Here is an 18,949-nt window from a genome sequence, read left to right as displayed (position 1 = left end):
TTCTATTAAGCAATTTATTAGCTTTGTTTTGGTTTCATCTGTTCTGCACAAGCATTGTTTGTTTACAAACAGATACTCTGTACAATTATATTACATCATTACTTTCCGCATGAAAGTGATCCCGTAGTAAATCGTATAAACCTATCAAGGCTACCGATCTGCCACGGAAATACCGGGCTCAACCGATCTTGATTAAAGTATCCACAGGTAGGAACTGTCTGTCCCTCTCGTTACATACAACAGATTTCAAAAAATATCAAAATTGGTCGATATTCTGTTTATTTATTCCTTAGAAAATAAGTGATTTACGTTTATAATAAAGAAAAAAAGTTTTCATTTGCATTGTGTAAAAGGACCGGCCATCCGTGCAAGTGTTGCCCAAAAGACGTTAGGATTCAAAAACTTGGCAGTGTGACGCCTCATTCGAAGAAAAAGGAGGAAAGGAAAACATATTCCTTCCAATATCAAGTGAATGATTGAGGTATCAGCCCATATGTTCAAACGATATGGGAAAAAAATCACTAATAACCTGGTGGAAGCAATTGAGAATTCATAAAGCAACTGAGAATGAACTATTTGGATTAAGCCTTTCTGAAGCTTTGGAAGTTTCCAAAGTAGCCATTTTCCTCACCCGAAAAGATGGTGAAAAAGTGTTTTATGGTTATATACCGGCAGTAGTTGCAAAATGTGGATTTTTCTTAAAACAAAATGCTACACAAGTAAAAGGAATATTCCGAGTTAATGGCTCTTCAAAAAGAATTCAGTTACTTCAGAAAGCGTTTAGCACGAGCCCAGATTACGGTCGTAGCTTCGAATGGAATGGCTATACCGTTCATGATGCCGCCAACGTCTTTCGAAGATTTATTAACTTGATGCCTGAGCATGTAATTCCTCTAGATTACTATGAGCTTTTCCGTGAGCCCATGACTCTTTCTAATTTGACGGATAATGATCGTATTGAAATGTATCGCCAACGTATAGATAAGCTTCCTATTCCAAATCGACAGCTTCTTCTCTATCTATTAGATTTGCTTGCTGTTTTCGCTTCAAATTCTCACATAAATCTTATGTCCGCCGAAAATTTAGCCGCTATTTTTCAACCTGGTATCCTATCCCATCCTAGTCACGAAGTATACTCTAAAGACTACAAAATTTCACAGAATGCACTTTTATTTTTAATCAGTCATCAAGGAAGCTTCATAAAGACTATTCCTCTTTCTTCGTTACCTCCCTTAGTTCCCAGTCCGACTTCTCCCAATGCCTCTTCCTCGACGTTGGTAACACAATCTGATGGCCATTCTAGAGTACATCTTTATAACTCTAAAAGTGGAACCATTAAACGATGGCGTTCTTTCAGCCGTCAATCGAATAAGAACTTTTCCACAGCTGACATTCTTGATCGTAGTCCTAATATGGGTGATCTAAAGGTAAATAGTTCCCAAATTAAAGGTAAACCTAGATCCAACTCATTATCTCGGAGTGGGTCTATGAAGTTTTTTCATACATTGGATCGTCGGAGGGACACCTAAACAGGTAACGAATCATTGATTTTTTACGACGATATTATAAGTGGAAGTATGTTATTGGTTTTCTGTATATAGTTCTGTATAGATTCTACCTATCGTTCTTTTATTTACATTGGTTTCTTATTTAAGTGTTATGTTTTTTTTGGTTTTTTTTGGGATTTATATTTGGTAGCTTTTCGTTAAAGATTTTGCGCAAGACTACCATTTTCAAAACGATCGTTTACTTACCTTTTTTTACAAGTTCAGTTTTATCGCTTAATTTCTTGAACTTTCTGAAATGTTGTTTGGAAGCCTGTCTTTCCTCGTTGGCGATTACAGACCTTATATGATCGTTTGCAGGCTTTATCAAATGGTTGTCTGTTTTTGAAGTACAAAGATTTAATGGGTTTCTTTTTTTTTACTGCGGAATTTTGGATTTTTGTATATAATGTCTGTATGTGTAAGGAAAATTGTACCTTGTCAATAATTTTGTTAAGCTGTTAGTATTCAAGGTAATGAAATAAATATTATTTTGGTAATCTTATATTTTTGGGTTTTCATAGAAATCATTCCTATATATGCTATTTACTAAGTATAAGAAAGAACTTTTTTGCTAATATAATTTTAAAGATAACCTATTAGCTCGTTTCATTCACTAAATAGATCCTGTAACAGCCTCATTAAGTTGCTTTGCTCTTCTGTTAAAGGTTCCGATGAAGGAATGAGGAATAGCGGAATACGCAGCTCAGAAAGTGCCTTTCTTTGGTCGGAATACATACGTTCGGTTAATAAAACAACCTTTTTATCAAATTCAGATAATACTTCTTCAAGTTCCCTGTCGTGTTCGCTCAGAGAGTTCTTGTTGCTTGTAGAAGAATGCCTTTCAAGAGAAGATGCATGACCCAGAGAAGTCGAAAGAGGTGTCAATAGATTTTTTAATTTATTTTTAGACTGATGATGGTGAATTAGTCTTTGGCGTTCCATGAACCAATCGCGTTCTTGGCGTTCCTGCATGGTTTTCAACTTTTTTACTTTACGCAGCTTCTCCGGGTTTTTTACTTGCAATGAAAAGACATAGCGTAAAGCTGCTGGATATGATCGAATATTTTCGACAAGAGCAAGTTCCTGAGAAGCCTTTTGATTGTTGAATGAAGGATCTAGTTCGGAATTGAAAGTCTGAGATGAATTGGTATCATTTGACACTTCCTTTGATGTTGAAGAGGGTTTTGAAGAACCTTCAAGTTCCTTTAATAACTTGGCAACCGTTTCATCCATTCACGAAACTACAATTAATCGTACGGCAGTTTGCTCGTTAAATGTACATTTATTTGCACAATACAACCAAAATTATTATTTTTAGTGTAATATATAGCTGAAATATTATTAAGAAGAGGTAGAATCGGCTTCCTCAGCAGGTTCCTTTTTTTCTTCAGTACTCTGGGTAGTTGTTTGATCTTCGGTAGTAGGAGGTTGCTGGTCAATATGCATTTCTGTAGACTCAGAAGTGACAGGCTTCTTTTCTTCATTTTCTTCTTGCTGTGGAGGAGTAGAGTTATTCTCACTTTCAGACTTTACTTCATTGTCAGTCTTTACTCCGTTTTCGGCAGGTTTTGTTTCTGGTTCATTAGGAGCACCAGCAATCACAGAAAATTGACCACCGGCACCAGCAACTCGGATACTAGCATTCGTAATAGCTTTTGAGCGAACAAGCGTAGGTACTACAATTTCTTCATCGGTGTCACCTTGTCCAACCTCATAATTCTCAGACGAACCCCACGAATATACTTTACCATCATTAGTTACTGCTAAACTATGGTGAGTACCACAGCAAACTTGGACAACATTCGAGAGTCCAGGGATAATAGTGGGAGTAGATATACTGTAATTGTATCCCTTCTCATCTTTGGTAAGAGATTCAGGTAATGCATCATCGGGTATACCAAGTTGATGACGATCTTGACGACCCCAAGCCAATACTCGTCCATCTTCTAATAATGCAAGACTGTGATGTTCACCACCAGTGATGGCTTTAATTTTGTAAGGCTCTAAGGCTTCTACTAAGGTAGGTTTGGTAACTATACCTTCTTCTTCGTCTTCTTCATCAGCAATAGCGCATTGTTTTGTCATATTCAAGCCCCATGCATAAACCTTTCCCTTATTATTTATGGCAAAGGAATGGTAAGAACCAGCACCAACAGCTACTATGTTTTTAAGTGCAAGAGGCTCAGGGTTTAGACCTTGCAGTCGACGACGATCCATCATGCGACGTCCGAGCTGACATTGCTGACCATTACCCCAGGTATAAACTTTTCCGGTTGTTGTCAAAGCAAGTATATGATCAGTGCCAGCAGCAAGCTGTGCAACTTCGGGAAGCGGCATTTGCACAGGCTCTGAGGCACGCTTGCTAGATTCGCTGAATCCCAAAATACCATCAGAACACTACATTTCGTTAGCAAAGATCATACAAAATAAAGGAATGAAACCGATCGTAGGAGACGCCACGATAGAGGATATTTATAACAATATCGACAAATCTCACAGAAAGGCACTATAAAACACAGTTATGAAAAACTTACACGAAAAGTACCCCAACTGAAGCAACTGCCGTTTTCTGTGATAACACTCGTAAGGTTATCACTACAACAAACTTTGGTAACTTTAAGACGCTGAATAGCGCCAGTGACTTGACTGGGGGTTCCTTCTAATAAATCGTTATCAATTGCGTTTCCCTCTTTGTCAGTTTGGTTTTTAGTAGGACGACCCAAGGCAAAGTCGTCATTAACACCCCAAGTGAAAACGCGGCCATCATGAGAAAGCACAGCTGAGTGCATGCCACCAACCGCTAAATCAACGACGCCGATTTTATCTCTAGGTAAATTCGGGTTAAGACGAGGTCGATAAGCGACATCAACGTCCAAGTCGCCCATGCCGAGTTCATTCATGGAACCGGTACCAAATACAAAAACATTCAACAGCTCATTAGGGAGAGCGGGAATGCTGTTTAGTTTTCTTCCAGTGGTCCTTTTAGGTTTAGGACCACTAGAAACCTTAACACGCTTCTTCGATGGTTTTGTTGGAACAGGAGCTTCATGATCTTCCAATTCACGCTTATTCAAACTAGTCCCCAAGGCTTCCTGTTGTCTCTGTGACCTTCTAGTAACTCTAGTTTGTGACATTTTGAAAAAATTCGCTCCAGCAAGAACTCTAAGAGATTTTTATTCTGTGTTCCAATGTTAGTAAACATGTCAATTTGTCACCCGATAGCGTAAACAAAGCAAGCCTCAAACAGAGGTGCTCCAAATACACAGACTGCATAGGAAAGATAAAATGACATACGCTTAAAGAAGGAAAAGGAGCAATCCACAAAATTCTGCTTTTTTTCACGTTTTGATTTAGGTCGAAATGTTTTGTCCCAAATAATGAAATCATGCAAAGGAGCTCACCGCTCACTAATCCACATAGCGTACTTTTAGCGATGCGCTAAAATGTAAACAAACCAAAATATCGTATTAGGATGAACAAAAAGTAGCAAGGATTGTCAACTAAGAAGCAGGAGAAAGAGCGTGTTAATTATCGTGGTAGTGAATGAGATGAGTAGCAATATTGTTCAAGGTTCGTTTCATTTTGTACATTTTTGTGTTGGTAGTAGAAACATGGCAATCCCAATTGGCGTGCTCTCGCGTTTTAGTGGCACTCATTCTTGCTTTCTTTTTCATGGAAAGAAAAACTCAAAGATGTTTTTAAAGAAACGCCAAAACCAATGCGATCTAGCAAACGATATGTGAGGACTTGTATCTGTTCGAAAAGAATTCTAGGTTTTCTAGCTTCGCGAGGAGACTTTTTTAAGACAATACTAATCGCTACTTACAGTAATAATACGGTTCCGAAAGTTGACCTCGCAGATCATGCATGGCTAGTGAAAAGCGTCTTTCAAAAAGAAAACGAGAATCAGAAGGAACCATAAAGGAATCATATTTGAAAATAAAATTGACTTCTTTAAATAAAAACAAGAATTGCTTCTTGTTCCTACTATACAAATCGCTGATGTCTACTGGAAGAACTAGCCTAAAAGAAGATACCAAGTACGAAGGACGAACAAACAAAACGCACCAACTGCAAATTAGTACTACAAGTTGGGTTTTTAATATTTTTGAAAAAGAAAAAGAGTGAGTAAAAATAAATAGGAATATTAAATGAAACTAACGAGTAAAAGAACAACGAATTTCCATCGTTTTGCACTCCCGGGTTGTGTCCAGCGATAATTCATCCTTACTGAAAGATAGAAAGAAAGGCACAACTAGGATGTCTGATCCCGCTAGCTTTCTTTTTAAAGATGAGCTTTTGGTTGGATCGAAATATGTGGTTGGAAAGTACAATATCACGATTGAAAAGTACTTGTCAGAAGGTAAAAAGGATGCATTTTATGAAACGTTATGATGGAAACAATTATTAACTGGTTTTCTTTGTTTCAGGTGGTTTCTCGCATGTTTATGCTGTGCAAGCATTCTCCAATGCAGAAGGGTCTCCTCTTTCAGCAGTTCTAAAACGCATGTATGCCGCAGACGAACAAGCTTTGAATCACATCAAATCGGAAATCAACACAATGGTAAGTGGCTCAAAAAGTGTATCTGCCGGATTTACTAACGGAATGTTCCTCTGAAACAGAAATTGCTCAAATCAAATCCCAAGATTGTTACTTACTATGATTCTTGTGTCTTGCCTCTGAGTGAAGAAAAAAAAGATTATGAAGTTCTTCTTTTGATGGAATATTGTTCTGGTGGCGGACTCATTGATTTCATGAATCAGCGTTTGCAGACACGATTGTCGGAAGCAGAAGTTTTAAAGATCCTTTCGGATGTCACACAAGGTGTAGCAGCAATGCATCGTCTACGGCCTCCCTTAATCCATCGAGACTTAAAAGTAGAGAATATCCTTATGACTTCTTTCTCTTCGTTTAAGCTTTGCGATTTTGGCAGTGTGACCGAACCTATGCATGCCGCAGAAAATTCTACTGAAATTCATGCATTGGAAAAAAACCTGGCTACTTTTACCACCTATCAGTATCGAGCCCCCGAGATGATTAATTTTTACGCCGGGCTGGCAATTGATGAAAAAAGTGATATGTGGGCTTTGGGTGTCCTGCTTTATAAGCTTTGTTATTACACTACTCCCTTTGAAACTCAAGGACCAAATGCGATCCTTACTGCTTCTTATGCTTTTCCTCCTTTTCCTCATTATTCTCATTCTCTAAAGAATATTATTATTGCTTTGCTTCAGCCAAACCCTTGTTTACGCCCTAACATCTTCCAATTAATGTATGAAGTTTGTCGGCTTCGCGGAAAACCATTGCCGTTCGGTGATTTTTATGCCGGCAACGATCCCTCCTTTTATGATATGAGTAATAGAAAAGTAATGTCCCTTGTTAGACAATCTCAAGGATTAGCCTTTAACCAACAAATCCCCTCGTCTGCACCAATGTCCGCCTCTCATATTCAAACTTCTCGACCTCCTGTGCCTCCTATGACACCTCCTACTTACCCTTCTCATCCAGTGTCTAACCCTTTCTATGTGCAAGCAGATATGTCTGGTGCATCTCAAAAAATACGTATTCCCGTTCCCGTTCAACAGAATATGTCAATGAATCATCCAGTTGATTTGGGGTCTTCAAGGAGCTTGAGTTATCATAATCAACAAGCGATATCTCGTCCTGCTTCAGTCGTTACTGATTCTGTACCCTCTACTCCTTATGTTTCAAGTAATAGTAAGAATCCATTCCCTGTCTCCCACTCTACAACAGGTGCGTCTAGTCACTATGCACCAACTGATTTTGCAAAGACAGGTTCGAAGTCGGTACCTGAATTTACTACTGGCGATCTAGAAGATGATATTGCTTCACGATATCCAGATCTGAGTGAATTGGAAGCACAAGTAACGAATCAGACTGATATGTCTTCTCAAAAAGCTTATGAACTTTCAAAGCGAGAAGATGAAATTGCAAAGTTGGCAGATGATGCTTTTGCGAGTTTTTTGAGACCTACAGAGTCTAATAGTCAGGATGCGAATGTTAAAGATGAGTCTCAAAATCATCCACCTTCTTCTTCTATTGTCATGGATGCTCAGAAGTCAGAAAAGACTGGCTCTTCAGATGAATTACCAGGTCCTTCCCATTCTTTTAAATCATCCAGTGCATTTCCTAATGAATTTCTAAAGTTCGAAATTCAAGATCCTCAAACGACTAATCACAAGTCACCTGTGAATTTCGAAACTGATGCATTAGCGGGACCGCATAAAGCATTTCGGCATTCAAAATCGCTTTCACAGGGCTTACCTTACTCTTCTTCTCACTCTAATTTGAAGTTAGAAGGTGATGACGAGGTATTTTCTTCTTTGCGTCGTCGGAAATCAACTGCTGCTAATCAGAAGTACATAAGCCGCCCTTCCACGAATCCATATATCAATCCTGAAGAATTGAATTACCCTGGTCAAGCATTGCAAACTAACGAGAAAACAATTCCGAACAACTTCTTTGCAGAAACAGGAAAAGTCGCCTCAAACCCTACTTCGTCGTCAAATCCAAATCTGTCTGACACTGAAGACAAGTCTTTCTTCCCCTCTTTTAACCAACTCGAAAGGACAAGTAGCATACAGAGTGATTGGAATTCACACGAATTTCAACCGCCTATGCTCTCAACCAAGAATCCGTATTTGAAACAACTTTCTCCTGAAAGCTATGCAAACAATCCGGTACATAATCATGCTGAATATGGTTTAAATCCTTCTAACTCTGAACAACCTCAAATCCAAGAGATTGAAGGAGCAAAGAATCTTTTTGATGATGAGCTGCAGAAAACCACTTCGTATCCGAATCCAGGTATAGCTAGTGCTACGAATGATGTATCTCAAACGGTTCCTACGAATTTTTTTGATAATGAAACAGAACCTAATAACTACGATTCTCTATCCAGACAGCATAGCTCTCATTTCAACACTTCTTTCCAAGAGGAATAGAAGCTTTCACAAAGCTTAAATTTTGATGTACGCTTCTATAATGATCTGAATTTTGCTACTGTCTTGCATCAAGGTTTCTCAATGACTTCTGATTTATGAAATCTCTACATTCAATTTTGAAAATGTAATATCACTATTTTATGCTGCTATCTGTTTTATTGATATTGTGGAATCTTGTATATACTCGACTACTACATATGATGACAGAATAAAGAACCGGGAAATAATGCTTATATTATTATCCGGGTATATTTTTTTGAGTTTCCGATAGAAATAAACATTAATAAGTTGAGCTAATAGCATTTGATAGTTGTTTTTTGTTGTTCTAATACCGTTTGTTTTTCCGAGGTCAGTAGGAATATAAACTCGAGGACTCGTGAATAAGTAAACAAACAGTGTTTTAGGCAGAACAAACTACCTGTTTGACGCGATGAAAATCATTAAAAGGAATAATCAATTATTTCATAGAAAAAATGAAACAATAATCACATGTTCTACAGCGAATTATGCGGCCAAGGAAGTCATCTACGACCTAACGTCTTCGTCCAAGCTCAAGTCGTCAGAGGTTGTATTAACTTTCGAATTTGATTCTCCAATATTTTTCCAAGAATCTGAGTTGAATGGACTGATACACTTAGCTGTTAAGCCAAAGGAGCGACCGATTGGACTAATACGAATTGAAACTCAGATTCTCGGGATCAGCCAGTGTAAACAGGGACATCCAACAGTATTTTACTGTACAGGAAAGAACATAATGGATCGAAAGTTTACTGTTCCAAACGAATTGGCAGAACACTCAAGGAACACAACAGGAGATTATTTGATTGATATTCAGCATACTCAAGGTATACCAGTAGCTTTTCAAATGGAACTTTACGGGCAAGTGGGACCTGGAAGACAATCCACACCACAGTTCAATATAAACTATTATATTTTTGCGTACGTACTTTTCGATCTGGGCTAATTGAGAAAAGACTAACCAGAGAAGCAATGCGATTTACCAATATGGGGATAAAGTAAAAAAGGTAAGAGAATGTCAAGAAATCAACGTCCTTCCTAGGGTTCTTTCATCTACTTTCTTGTTATCACCGCCATTAATGTGTGTCAGTAAACCAAGAACAAAACTTGGATTATGCAAGCATAATACTGCCAATGGGATAACAGTCAGACTTCCAAGATCTGAATGGCTCGGAGGAGAACGGATTAATGCGAATATTAAAGTGGAAAATTATGGTGATTACGAAATCAAATATGTGAACCTTTCCCTCTTCAAACGCATTACCATATTTCGAGGACCGCTAGGTAAAAGATACCAACCAGATGCATTGTCGCGAGCAAAAAAACGTAATTCTATTCGTAAAGAAACTTGGATTTGTGTACAAAAGGAAGTGATTAATGAGAGAAGGAAGAATAACTACTATAACTGGAAAGGAATCGATACTTTGGGTACACATACAATGGAATGTCAAATTCGGATTCCGGACAGAGAAGCGACAATAAACGTTGGATCTGACTTTCAGGTAGAATACATATTACAAATTTCAATTGGATCCAGATTAAGGTAATCAACAAGAAAAGCGAATAAATAAATAGAAGAAACTAACGATTTTAGGACATTTAATTGCGTAAAGATGCCGCTTCAAATTCTTCCTGCGTACGCTTTGCCAATGGAACGAGAGGCAAGCTTTGTGGACGCAGCATTATACGATTCGGGAGATAATTCTATTGTACTATCACCAAACTCCTCGAGGGGATTTCACCGAATGTCCTATGAGGCACACCCGACGGCAGAGCATGTGAGTGCAAATAGTTATGTCTTTCTCGGTTAAAAAAGGAGCGAATTTTAGAAAAGTTCAACAGTATTTTAATATAGGACAATAATCATCGTAAACTAATTAGATGATTTAGTGCGGTTTTTCACAAACTCCAGTAACGGATCATTCATCTTTATAAGTGAGATTCCAGCATCGTGAAATTCACGCAAGGTCTTTTGGCCGCTTTCTTCTGTAGACATACAGATGCCATCTTCAATAACATATGTTCGATAATGCTCCTTCGCATGAAGAGCTGTATCACGAACACAAACGTCACCGGCAACGCCGACAACAAAAATGTCGGTAATATTACGTTCGTCTAGCATTTTCTTCAGGCCATTGTCTCTACCAATAGCATCGTAAAATCCAGAATAGGACTCTACGAGGGTATCCGTTCCTTTAGGAAGGATGAAATCAACTTTATCCATTCGTAGGTCTGGATGAAACTCGGCACCTGCAGTACCATTCACACAATGGCTTAGCCAAAGTTGTTGTTTATATGTTTTTCCATGGGCATTAATTTCAATAACAGTCCCTTTGGGCTTCACAGAAGGCCCATGAGAAGTCCGAAACGATGCGTGGTCAGCAGGATGCAAATCCTTTGTTGCAACAGTATAGTCCCATTTGAAATTATCGCTCAAGAGTTCGTTAATGTTAGGAATAATAGAAGTAGCACCGGGAAGATGGCCTGCAAATTCTGGTGTTACAAAATCGTTTTGCATGTCTACAATGATGAGAGCAGGATTGAAATCCATCTTATTATATCAATGACTTTACCTTTCTTTATACAGGTACAAACCAAACAATAAAAAAATGAAAGTAATGAAGTAAGAATGGGTAGATTGTTTAAGCTTCTAAAACAAGTTGTACGGGCACGTTATAGCACTTATATAGATGATGACAAAAACGTTAATGGATTACGTGTAGATGGCGAGAAGGTCGACTTAGAGGAAACGGAAAGAATATTCCAGAAAGCTTCATGCGAAGCTTAGTATGGACGAAACAATCAACTTGAAACAATGGGTACCATTATGTGTGGACTTTGTGTTTCATGTCATTGCAGGAAAATCGATGGAAAATTCACCTTGTTATATTGAACAAGTTAAAAACTAAAAGAATAAATAATAAATAAAATAAATATAAGCAGAAAGGGAACAGATTACTGTTGAAGTAGACACGATGGAATTTCTCTTTTGTTGGTTCAAGAAACAAGCAGCAATGAATAGAAACGAATGGTCATGCCATTCGTTTTTATTGCGAGTTAACTAGAGGAAGCCAAGCTTAACATAATCTATCAACACGTCTGTCTTCTCCATTCAGACATGATGAAACCAATTTTAGTTTCTTAACTTTCTCTTGAGTTCTTAAACCAAATCGGGTTTCGGCGCATGTCTCCAATCTACCGATCTTTGACTCATACTTCGTCAAATAACCTATATTTGAGCTCATACAAACTCTCCCTCTCCCTCTCCCTCTCTGTTATTTATTTATTTACTTAACAAACCAAACAAACATTAAACTTAGCGAAGACCTTGTTACTCAACCGTAGCTTTGTTTACGTTACCTCTTTTTGGAATGAAGAACTTCAGAGTTTTTCAACCCCCAAGGGGCATAAGCTACTACTAGCAAGGGAAAGCGAAAGTCATACCAGTGTTCTTCTGATCATAACATTTTCCCTTTACCATACTTTCGCTTATTAAAAAAGTGCCTAAACAAGTACATTTTTTTCAAAAAGTGTACATTGCAGTGTGATAAATAGGCATTCTCAAGACTGTTGGTTAGGTCTGATCATATTAAAATTGTTTTTGTGAATAGAATCATCTGATTCAAGGTTCCAAAAAAATAGACTCAGTGTAAGTTTTCATTCATTTTCTGTCTTTGATTTCTTTCCTTTCCTCCCCCCAAACGGTTTCTACAGGGATCAAAGACTTTCGGGATTCCCTACTAGGTTTTCGGTTTATTTCGCTTTTTTTTCAGGGTATCATACTCTTCGTGGCTTTCATCTGTTGAAAAAAAATTCATCCTCCTTTGCTAGCAAATATGACTGAAGTTCCAAGCGACAAACGACAAGTACTCCAAACTACTTGGTCCAAAATATTCGCCGAGATTGAACAACCCGAGTTCAAATCTGCTTTTGATTCCGAACATCAAATGTATGTTAATTTTTTTGAACAATGTGCATTTGACGATTTTGACTTGACCCTCCTTCGTTTCTTAAAAGCCCGAAAGTTCAACGTCAACGATGCTTCTAGTATGCTTACCAACGCTATTCGCTGGAGACATCAAGTGGACTTACGTGGCATTATGTTGCGCGGCGAAAAGGGTTTAAATCAAGACTTTGTGAAAGCTTCTATGTACTTTATTTGGGGTCAAGACAGAGCTGGAAGGCCAATCGTTTTCTTGAACCTTCATAACTTCATCCCCCCTAAGGACGCACAAAATATGCAAGAACTTAAGGCGCTTATTCTTTATGCCATGGAAAATGCTCGTTTATTTTTGGACTCCGAACAAAACTCTTTAAAAGGCGTCTTGGGCTTAGTCGATTTAACCTATTTTTCTAGAAAAAACATTGACTTGGAATTTGCCAAGGTTTTTGCCGAGACCTTCCAAAACTATTATCCAGAAATTCTGGGCCAGGCCTTGGTTGTCGGTTCTGGTTTTCGAATGGCCTTGTTTGAAGGTGTTTGGAGTATTGGTAAATACTTTTTGGATGCAGAAGTGCGTAAAAAAATCACTTTCTGTAAACCTTATCAAGTCAAAGATTACCTTGACGATAAATACATCCCAATTTCTATGCAAGGCCAGTTTAATGAATCCAAAATTTATGATAATGCGCCTCCAGAACCTGCTGGCGTCGGCAGCAAAGAGCAATTTAAGACTTTGGATGACAAATATGTTGAAGCAGCTAAAGAATTCATTAGTGTTACTAGAGAATGGCTTTACGCCGCAGGGAAGCCCAACGAGAAAGATTTAGAACAAAAACGCAAGGAAGTCAAATCAAAATGCAAACAGCTTTGGCGTGAAGGCCTCTCTCTTCGTCCTCCTAACATTTATCAACGACTTGGTCTTATCGATTCTAAGGGTAAAGTCGACTGGTCAAGGGCTTAAGACTATTATTACCAGGGTAATCTCATCTAACTTTTCAGCTCTACCAGGTTCCTATTAAAATCCACAAACTTTATAGATTCCCTCACCAACGAACGTCGAATGCCTCCGACATCCTACTCAAAATTTCCACGCATGTATAACCTATAAATATGAAAGTGAAAATTTTGCATATTGTCATTCTGTACAACCAGTTTCGGTCATTTCGTCTACCTTGAAACAAAATACTTTACATGTATACAAAAAAAAATAAAACACTAGCCACATATGAGCGAGCATGCTAATTTAAGTAAATATATTACTGTATAGTGGGAAGCAAGTGGGGAATATACAACATTATAGCTTTCTTTTTAATTCATAGACGAAAAAGAGTGGTGATTTAATCACCAGATGATGGGTTCTCCGGTTCTAAATTTTCAGCGTCTTTCCAAACTTTAAACATGTGGCTTGCTAAAGTCAAGATAAAAATTAAAGGTAGATGTAGTAGACTTGCAAAGAATAATGAACGAGCATTTGTTTTCTGAGGATTTCTGTAAAATTGCCAGGCTTTTGCGATCAAATAAAAATTGGCGGCTGAAGCACCAACCATATACGAAGGATTGACAATTCCAGACCAGACGAAACCATAGCATAAAGGAAGGAAGAGCAAAGAATAACGTAGAGCAACTCGAGCATTCAAAGCAGGCCTCTTCCATGATGCCATTTGGTAGCCACACTGCTTATAATCATCAGCAACCATAGTCGAAAAAGCATTGAAGTGCGGAAATTGCCAAGCGTAGAGAATAGCGGCTGTAAAGAATGCACCAGAATGGGAAAGATCACCTCCAGAACAGGCAGCCCATCCCATTAAAGGAGGCATCGCACCTACAATTGATCCGACCCATGTATTGATAATTGAGATACGCTTTATGGGGGTATAAAATCCCATATATAGTACTATATTGGTCAAACCTAACCAACCAACAACGGGGTTTACTAGAAAAGACATGGAAGTGCCCAAAATTCCGGTGGTAGTAGCAAATAACCAACCATATTCAGGACGGACAGCACCACGGGGAATCGGACGCCCTCGGGTACGTGCCATCTGACAATCAAGGGTTGGTTCCATACATTGGTTGAACGCGTTCGCACTTACACTGCAAAGGGCAGTGCCCATGGTTAACCACACAAGAGTACCAAACGAGAGACCAGGATATGGAGCCAAGGCATAAGATGACATAGTTGTTAAGACAACCAAAACCGTTAACCTTGGTTTGCCAAGCTCCAGCAAAGCGCTTGGCTTGGGGAAGCGAGGAGCCGTTTGAATACGCTTCTGTAAAAAGTTCAAAATTTGAGGATCAGGTGAGCTTGGAGATGAAAAAGGTACAGAATTGTATTTAATATTCTTTTTTAAAAAAAAAGATCGGCTTAAAGGTCTGATAGAGACTACATTTTGACTAAAGAACCGTCTCCAGCTCGACCGCGCAGAAAAGCATGATTTGTACGGCCAATGGCTGAATGAATTCAACATAAATACGAAAAAGATGCAATTTTCTTTTTAATCAATTCCAGTTTATGTGGTTTGTCTCCTACCTCATAGCAGTTGGAGAATATATAAAGTAAAGGTGTTTAGTAGATGGAGAAATATGGGAGATTTGGTAGCTCACTGAAGACAATCTGTAGCGGGAATTAACGATTCATATTTTAGAAAATAAAAAGAATTCAAAGATGGAAAGATCATGCTAACTTTTTAGGGAAATGCTTCACAAACCCATTTGTCAAATCTCTATTTCTTAAAACTAGCCTGCTTATGAAGGGGAAGGGTTCCTGAAAAAAGCAAGAAATAAATCATTTGTACATAGCTATATATTTTTCTTAGACATCGAATGCCATAAACTACACTTGATTCGACTTTTATTTGGATGATTAGGCTCACCGTACAGTATTTCCTTGAACATATCGCAAGTAGTAGAAAGGATGGAATTCGATTGCATTTGAGGAATTGACCGATAAATCTGGTTGAAAAGACACAAGTCTCATTCCCTTTTTGGAACTCCACTATTAAATATTTTCAACAAGAATATTATTCGAAATGCCAGAGATCGTGCTCTAGAGGTTTCACAGAACAACCCCTTTTCATTCAATTGAAAACAAACTTACGAATTCACAATCCCACGAGCACCCATAGTTCCATGCTCTGCTACCCACGCTTTCCTTTCCATCATTGCAGATAGATTCGACCTGGTTTTCTTCCTACAAGTTCACCGAAGCATCAAGACAAATGGTCAATGCATTCCTTGGCTTACCACTTACCTCTTACAGATCTACTACTTTCATTCTCTGTTTACACCATGTTTACTCTTTTCCTACGTATTCTAAAAGTCACTACCCACTTTCTAGCATATGTTAAGCAAAAATTTTTTTAACCATTCTCCTACAACAAATGAAGCCGTCCAGATTAGATAAAAGTATCATAAGGAGCAGGATGAAGAGTGATGGGCTTGTTGTTGTCAGTAGCGACAACGTGAGCCTTGGCAGGAGGAGCAGGTTGACGACGGAGTTGGACAGTCTTACCTTGAGTCTTAGCCTCCTTACGCTTTTCCTCGTTGACCTTGACACGGTTCAAGAAATCTTGACGGCACTTGGAGTGCTTAACGTGTTCAATACGGACGTTGACACGCTTCTCCATGTAGCGGTTGCCAACAATCTTGTAGATCAAGACACCAACGGAAGATTGAGTAACGTTGTAGACAATACCGGTCTTACCATGGTAGTACTTGTGAGGCATACCCTTTTGGACGGCACCATTGGCTTTGATGTCGACAATGTCACCAACCTTGTAGGTCTTCAAGTAAGTGGACAAACGAATTTGACCATGCTCTCTGAAGCCACGTTGGAAAGTGTAACGGGTACGAGCTCTGAGACCGAATGAGTGAGGCATGTTGCGTCCTGTTGGAGGAAAATTATGGGTTGGTAATTTCCACCTTGTCTACCGAAAATGTTTGGTGTTGAAAAAAGCAGTCACAGAACCAAACCAAACTTTTATGCACAAAAACAACATTTGCGCAAATTCAGAATGAAAAATAAACAGAAAAATGCCGATATGAGGTTCACATTTACTTGCCAAATAGTATATTTTTTTCTCGCTAATTTCTAATTTCTTCTTTTCCAATGATGCACACTGGTTTATAAAACCTCTATAGTAGAGTAATTTGTTATAATATAATTCTACACGTCATAAAAGCATCCAAATGTCAAACACTATTCTGCTTTGAATAATAAAGACTGATTTGCAATACCTAAAACATGACTCTTGATTTTCCAAGAAAATAAACAAATTAAATTGTAACCAGTACCGTATCCTCTAAATAAAATTATATACTCAAATTATCAGATTTCATGATTAAACCCTCACAGAAGCTTTCTCTTAAACCTTCCGTAGTTTTAGAAAGCACTATGCTCTTATTTTAGCATATGCAGACGATCAGGATGAATACCGGACTGCGCACCTTCTTGAACGACGGACTCTTTCGAGTGTTTAGCTTCCATTGCCTTTTTCTCTTCGCCGGCAACACGCTCCCTACGTTCTTCAGTCCACTTCTTGTTCTTCTCCTTAATTTTATTCATTCGGGTCTCCTTCTTTCCTCCTCCACCAGCAGTTAACTCGATGTTAATCTTTCGATCTTTATAAAGTGTGTGGTGAAACTTGAGGGCCTTGGATATGACATCTGAGCGGGGATTAATATACTCTACAAATGCATATCCTCGTTGTCGACCTGTCCCCTTCTCTGTGGGAATTCGTACTTGAGGCGCCTGTCCAGCTCGCTTAAAATGCAATTGCAATGTTTCTACGTCCGAGTTTTTTGGCAAATTACCCACAAACAAAATGACTCGCTTTTCCTTTTTATCAGTCTTTTGTTTTTTAAGTTTTCCTTTGGGTGGCTCTGACTCTCCTTCTAATGGCCGCTTCTTTTCTTGCTTATCCTTTTCAGTTGTCTTGGCTTCAGAATTTTTAGTTGCTTCATCTTGAGCGTTTTTGTTCAATTTTTGCTCCTGAGCAACATTACGATCTTCTACCTCTTTTTCATGATCTTCGAGCGTCTTCGATTTCTTTGCAAACTTTTTCGATCGATACTCTAAAGATTTTAACTTCTTTTTAGATACCTTAGATGACATGGTTCCAGTAAAAAACTCATTTTCTATTGCTCTCAGTTCCACCTGGTCCAGTTTCAGTTCGTTAAAATACACTAAGTATAATAACGAGAACGACGATCAACCGTGCAAAACCAAAACCAAAAATCATACAATTAGATTTGTAAAAGTAAAAGCTTCCTGTTTTAATTTATTTGAGTTTTCTCACAAATCACCTTCAAGAATAGTAACATTCTCTGTACCGGTTGGCTTCTCTGTCTTTAAGTCCCGCTGGGGGCTGTCGTCCTTTTTCGAGACATCCTGTTGACTAGGAGCAGAATCTAATGTACTGTTGGAAGGAAAAGATGGTCCTGCAGGTCGTTTCCTCTTTGCTGTCCCATCTCCATACTTTTCCAAGATGCTCTGTTCAATTTGTTTTTGATTAACAGCTTTCGACTGACGATTCTTCCGATACTCCAACTCACCAGCCGTTGGATTAGCCACTACATGCACACGATTTCCACTTCGTTCAGCTTCCCACGCAAACGTCTGTAGTTTCTCAAAGTCTTCCTTATCTCCTCCGGAAGCTTTGATGAAACCAGATCCATTTGTGGAATCGCTCAAAAGATGAGACCCTGTAGTATCCCGCATCGATCTTGACTTTGGTTCGTACTGAAGACCTTTATTATCAGTACGTAAATAACCGACTACATCTTCACGCATACGCAAACTGGGCGTTGTTACTCCAGAGTCTGCACCACCGTTAGATTCTTCTTTATTTGTAGATGACGGCGTATCTTTTCCGAAGTTATCAGTACCTTCCGTTTGTCTCTCTGTGCTATTATGCATCTGCTGTAAAGCATCCATCTTTTCATATCGTTCAATCACCTTTTTATAGTCACTAGCATCAAAACCATTCCACCGGTCACGTTTGGCGTCCCAACTAACATCAACCTCTTGTATAACTTCATCTGCTTGGATATCCTTTCCAGTCCAGCGGGCTCCACGCTTTCGCGGACGCTCCATGCAATCTTTTAATTTATGGCTCATGGCACCGCAGTTCTCACAAGCGCCTTTCCTGTATTTGGTTGCAGCAGGTCCTGCTCTTTTACCACGAGCGTACCAAGATTCCTCAATAGAAGAGCGGCCACCACTGGGTGGTTCTTTCTTTCCTAGTCGTTGATGCGCTAACCTTTCCACAGCTTGCTCATCTTGCGCGTACCAAGGAGCTGTCGAAATGAATTTAGGAATATATGGATTGTCAGCACCTGGATTCTCCATTGGCCTACTGCGTCGATTTTGTACTTTCAACTCCCGCATGGAGGGTCCAATGTCGGTCGACATAAAGTTATTATCTTTGGAGTAATCATAATTGGATTGAAATGTGTTGTTCATGTAAGACATGAC

The 18,949-nt window shown here is 38.8% G+C and overlaps 11 protein-coding genes across 11 annotated transcripts; 4 read left to right on the top strand and 7 right to left on the bottom strand.

Moving 5' to 3' along the window:
• Positions 1 to 229: 229 nt before the first annotated feature.
• On the top strand, positions 230 to 2,017 carry SPOG_00089 (rho-type GTPase activating protein Rga5). The gene has a single exon (XM_013167596.1). The coding sequence runs from the start codon at positions 507 to 509 to the stop codon at positions 1,527 to 1,529; it is 1,023 nt and encodes a 340-aa protein (XP_013023050.1). The 5' UTR covers positions 230 to 506; the 3' UTR covers positions 1,530 to 2,017.
• On the bottom strand, positions 2,003 to 2,867 carry SPOG_00088 (uncharacterized protein). Its single transcript, XM_013167595.1, has one exon. The coding sequence runs from the start codon at positions 2,778 to 2,780 to the stop codon at positions 2,154 to 2,156; it is 627 nt and encodes a 208-aa protein (XP_013023049.1). The 5' UTR covers positions 2,781 to 2,867; the 3' UTR covers positions 2,003 to 2,153.
• SPOG_00087 (ran GDP/GTP exchange factor) lies at positions 2,795 to 5,532 on the bottom strand. Its single transcript, XM_013167594.1, has 3 exons — positions 4,842 to 5,532; positions 4,082 to 4,725; positions 2,795 to 3,944 (listed from the first exon to the last, which is right to left on the bottom strand). Exons 2-3 carry the CDS (start codon positions 4,679 to 4,681, stop codon positions 2,889 to 2,891), a joined length of 1,656 nt encoding a protein of 551 aa, XP_013023048.1. The 5' UTR covers positions 4,682 to 4,725; positions 4,842 to 5,532; the 3' UTR covers positions 2,795 to 2,888.
• A 52-nt stretch (positions 5,533 to 5,584) lies between these two features.
• On the top strand, positions 5,585 to 8,798 carry SPOG_00086 (NAK protein kinase Ppk29). Its single transcript, XM_013167593.1, has 4 exons — positions 5,585 to 5,671; positions 5,719 to 5,910; positions 5,978 to 6,111; positions 6,171 to 8,798. The coding sequence occupies exons 2-4, from the start codon at positions 5,808 to 5,810 to the stop codon at positions 8,511 to 8,513; spliced, it is 2,580 nt and encodes an 859-aa protein (XP_013023047.1). The 5' UTR covers positions 5,585 to 5,671; positions 5,719 to 5,807; the 3' UTR covers positions 8,514 to 8,798.
• On the bottom strand, positions 8,652 to 11,191 carry SPOG_00084 (nicotinamidase). The gene has a single exon (XM_013167591.1). It carries the CDS (start codon positions 11,080 to 11,082, stop codon positions 10,405 to 10,407), a length of 678 nt encoding a protein of 225 aa, XP_013023045.1. The 5' UTR covers positions 11,083 to 11,191; the 3' UTR covers positions 8,652 to 10,404.
• SPOG_00085 (arrestin) lies at positions 8,726 to 11,101 on the top strand. The gene is made up of 3 exons (XM_013167592.1): positions 8,726 to 9,452; positions 9,502 to 10,074; positions 10,126 to 11,101. Exons 1-3 carry the CDS (start codon positions 8,944 to 8,946, stop codon positions 10,340 to 10,342), a joined length of 1,299 nt encoding a protein of 432 aa, XP_013023046.1. The 5' UTR covers positions 8,726 to 8,943; the 3' UTR covers positions 10,343 to 11,101.
• Positions 11,192 to 12,367: 1,176 nt separating the features above from the next.
• SPOG_00083 (sec14 cytosolic factor family protein) lies at positions 12,368 to 13,582 on the top strand (the record flags this gene model as incomplete). The annotated part of the gene is made up of 2 exons (XM_013167590.1): positions 12,368 to 13,409; positions 13,512 to 13,582. The coding sequence occupies 2 exons, from the start codon at positions 12,368 to 12,370 to the stop codon at positions 13,580 to 13,582; spliced, it is 1,113 nt and encodes a 370-aa protein (XP_013023044.1).
• A 25-nt stretch (positions 13,583 to 13,607) lies between these two features.
• On the bottom strand, positions 13,608 to 15,461 carry SPOG_00082 (protoheme I Xfarnesyltransferase). The gene has a single exon (XM_013167589.1). It carries the CDS (start codon positions 14,940 to 14,942, stop codon positions 13,812 to 13,814), a length of 1,131 nt encoding a protein of 376 aa, XP_013023043.1. The 5' UTR covers positions 14,943 to 15,461; the 3' UTR covers positions 13,608 to 13,811.
• A 286-nt stretch (positions 15,462 to 15,747) lies between these two features.
• On the bottom strand, positions 15,748 to 16,405 carry SPOG_00081 (60S ribosomal protein L21). The gene has a single exon (XM_013167588.1). The coding sequence runs from the start codon at positions 16,350 to 16,352 to the stop codon at positions 15,870 to 15,872; it is 483 nt and encodes a 160-aa protein (XP_013023042.1). The 5' UTR covers positions 16,353 to 16,405; the 3' UTR covers positions 15,748 to 15,869.
• Positions 16,406 to 16,873: 468 nt separating this feature from the next.
• SPOG_00080 (RNA-binding protein) lies at positions 16,874 to 17,587 on the bottom strand (the record flags this gene model as incomplete). Its single annotated transcript, XM_013167587.1, has 1 exon — positions 16,874 to 17,587. The coding sequence occupies one exon, from the start codon at positions 17,585 to 17,587 to the stop codon at positions 16,874 to 16,876; it is 714 nt and encodes a 237-aa protein (XP_013023041.1).
• Positions 17,588 to 17,767: 180 nt separating this feature from the next.
• SPOG_00079 (splicing factor Slu7) lies at positions 17,768 to 18,946 on the bottom strand (the record flags this gene model as incomplete). Its single annotated transcript, XM_013167586.1, has 1 exon — positions 17,768 to 18,946. One exon carries the CDS (start codon positions 18,944 to 18,946, stop codon positions 17,768 to 17,770), a length of 1,179 nt encoding a protein of 392 aa, XP_013023040.1.
• Between the last annotated feature and the right edge of the window lie 3 nt (positions 18,947 to 18,949).

Source organism: Schizosaccharomyces cryophilus (genome assembly GCF_000004155.1).
Source record: "Schizosaccharomyces cryophilus OY26 unplaced genomic scaffold supercont4.3, whole genome shotgun sequence".
Classification (NCBI taxonomy): domain Eukaryota; kingdom Fungi; phylum Ascomycota; class Schizosaccharomycetes; order Schizosaccharomycetales; family Schizosaccharomycetaceae; genus Schizosaccharomyces; species Schizosaccharomyces cryophilus.
Note: the sequence above shows the minus strand (reverse complement) of the source record. Positions and strands in the feature narration are given on the sequence as shown.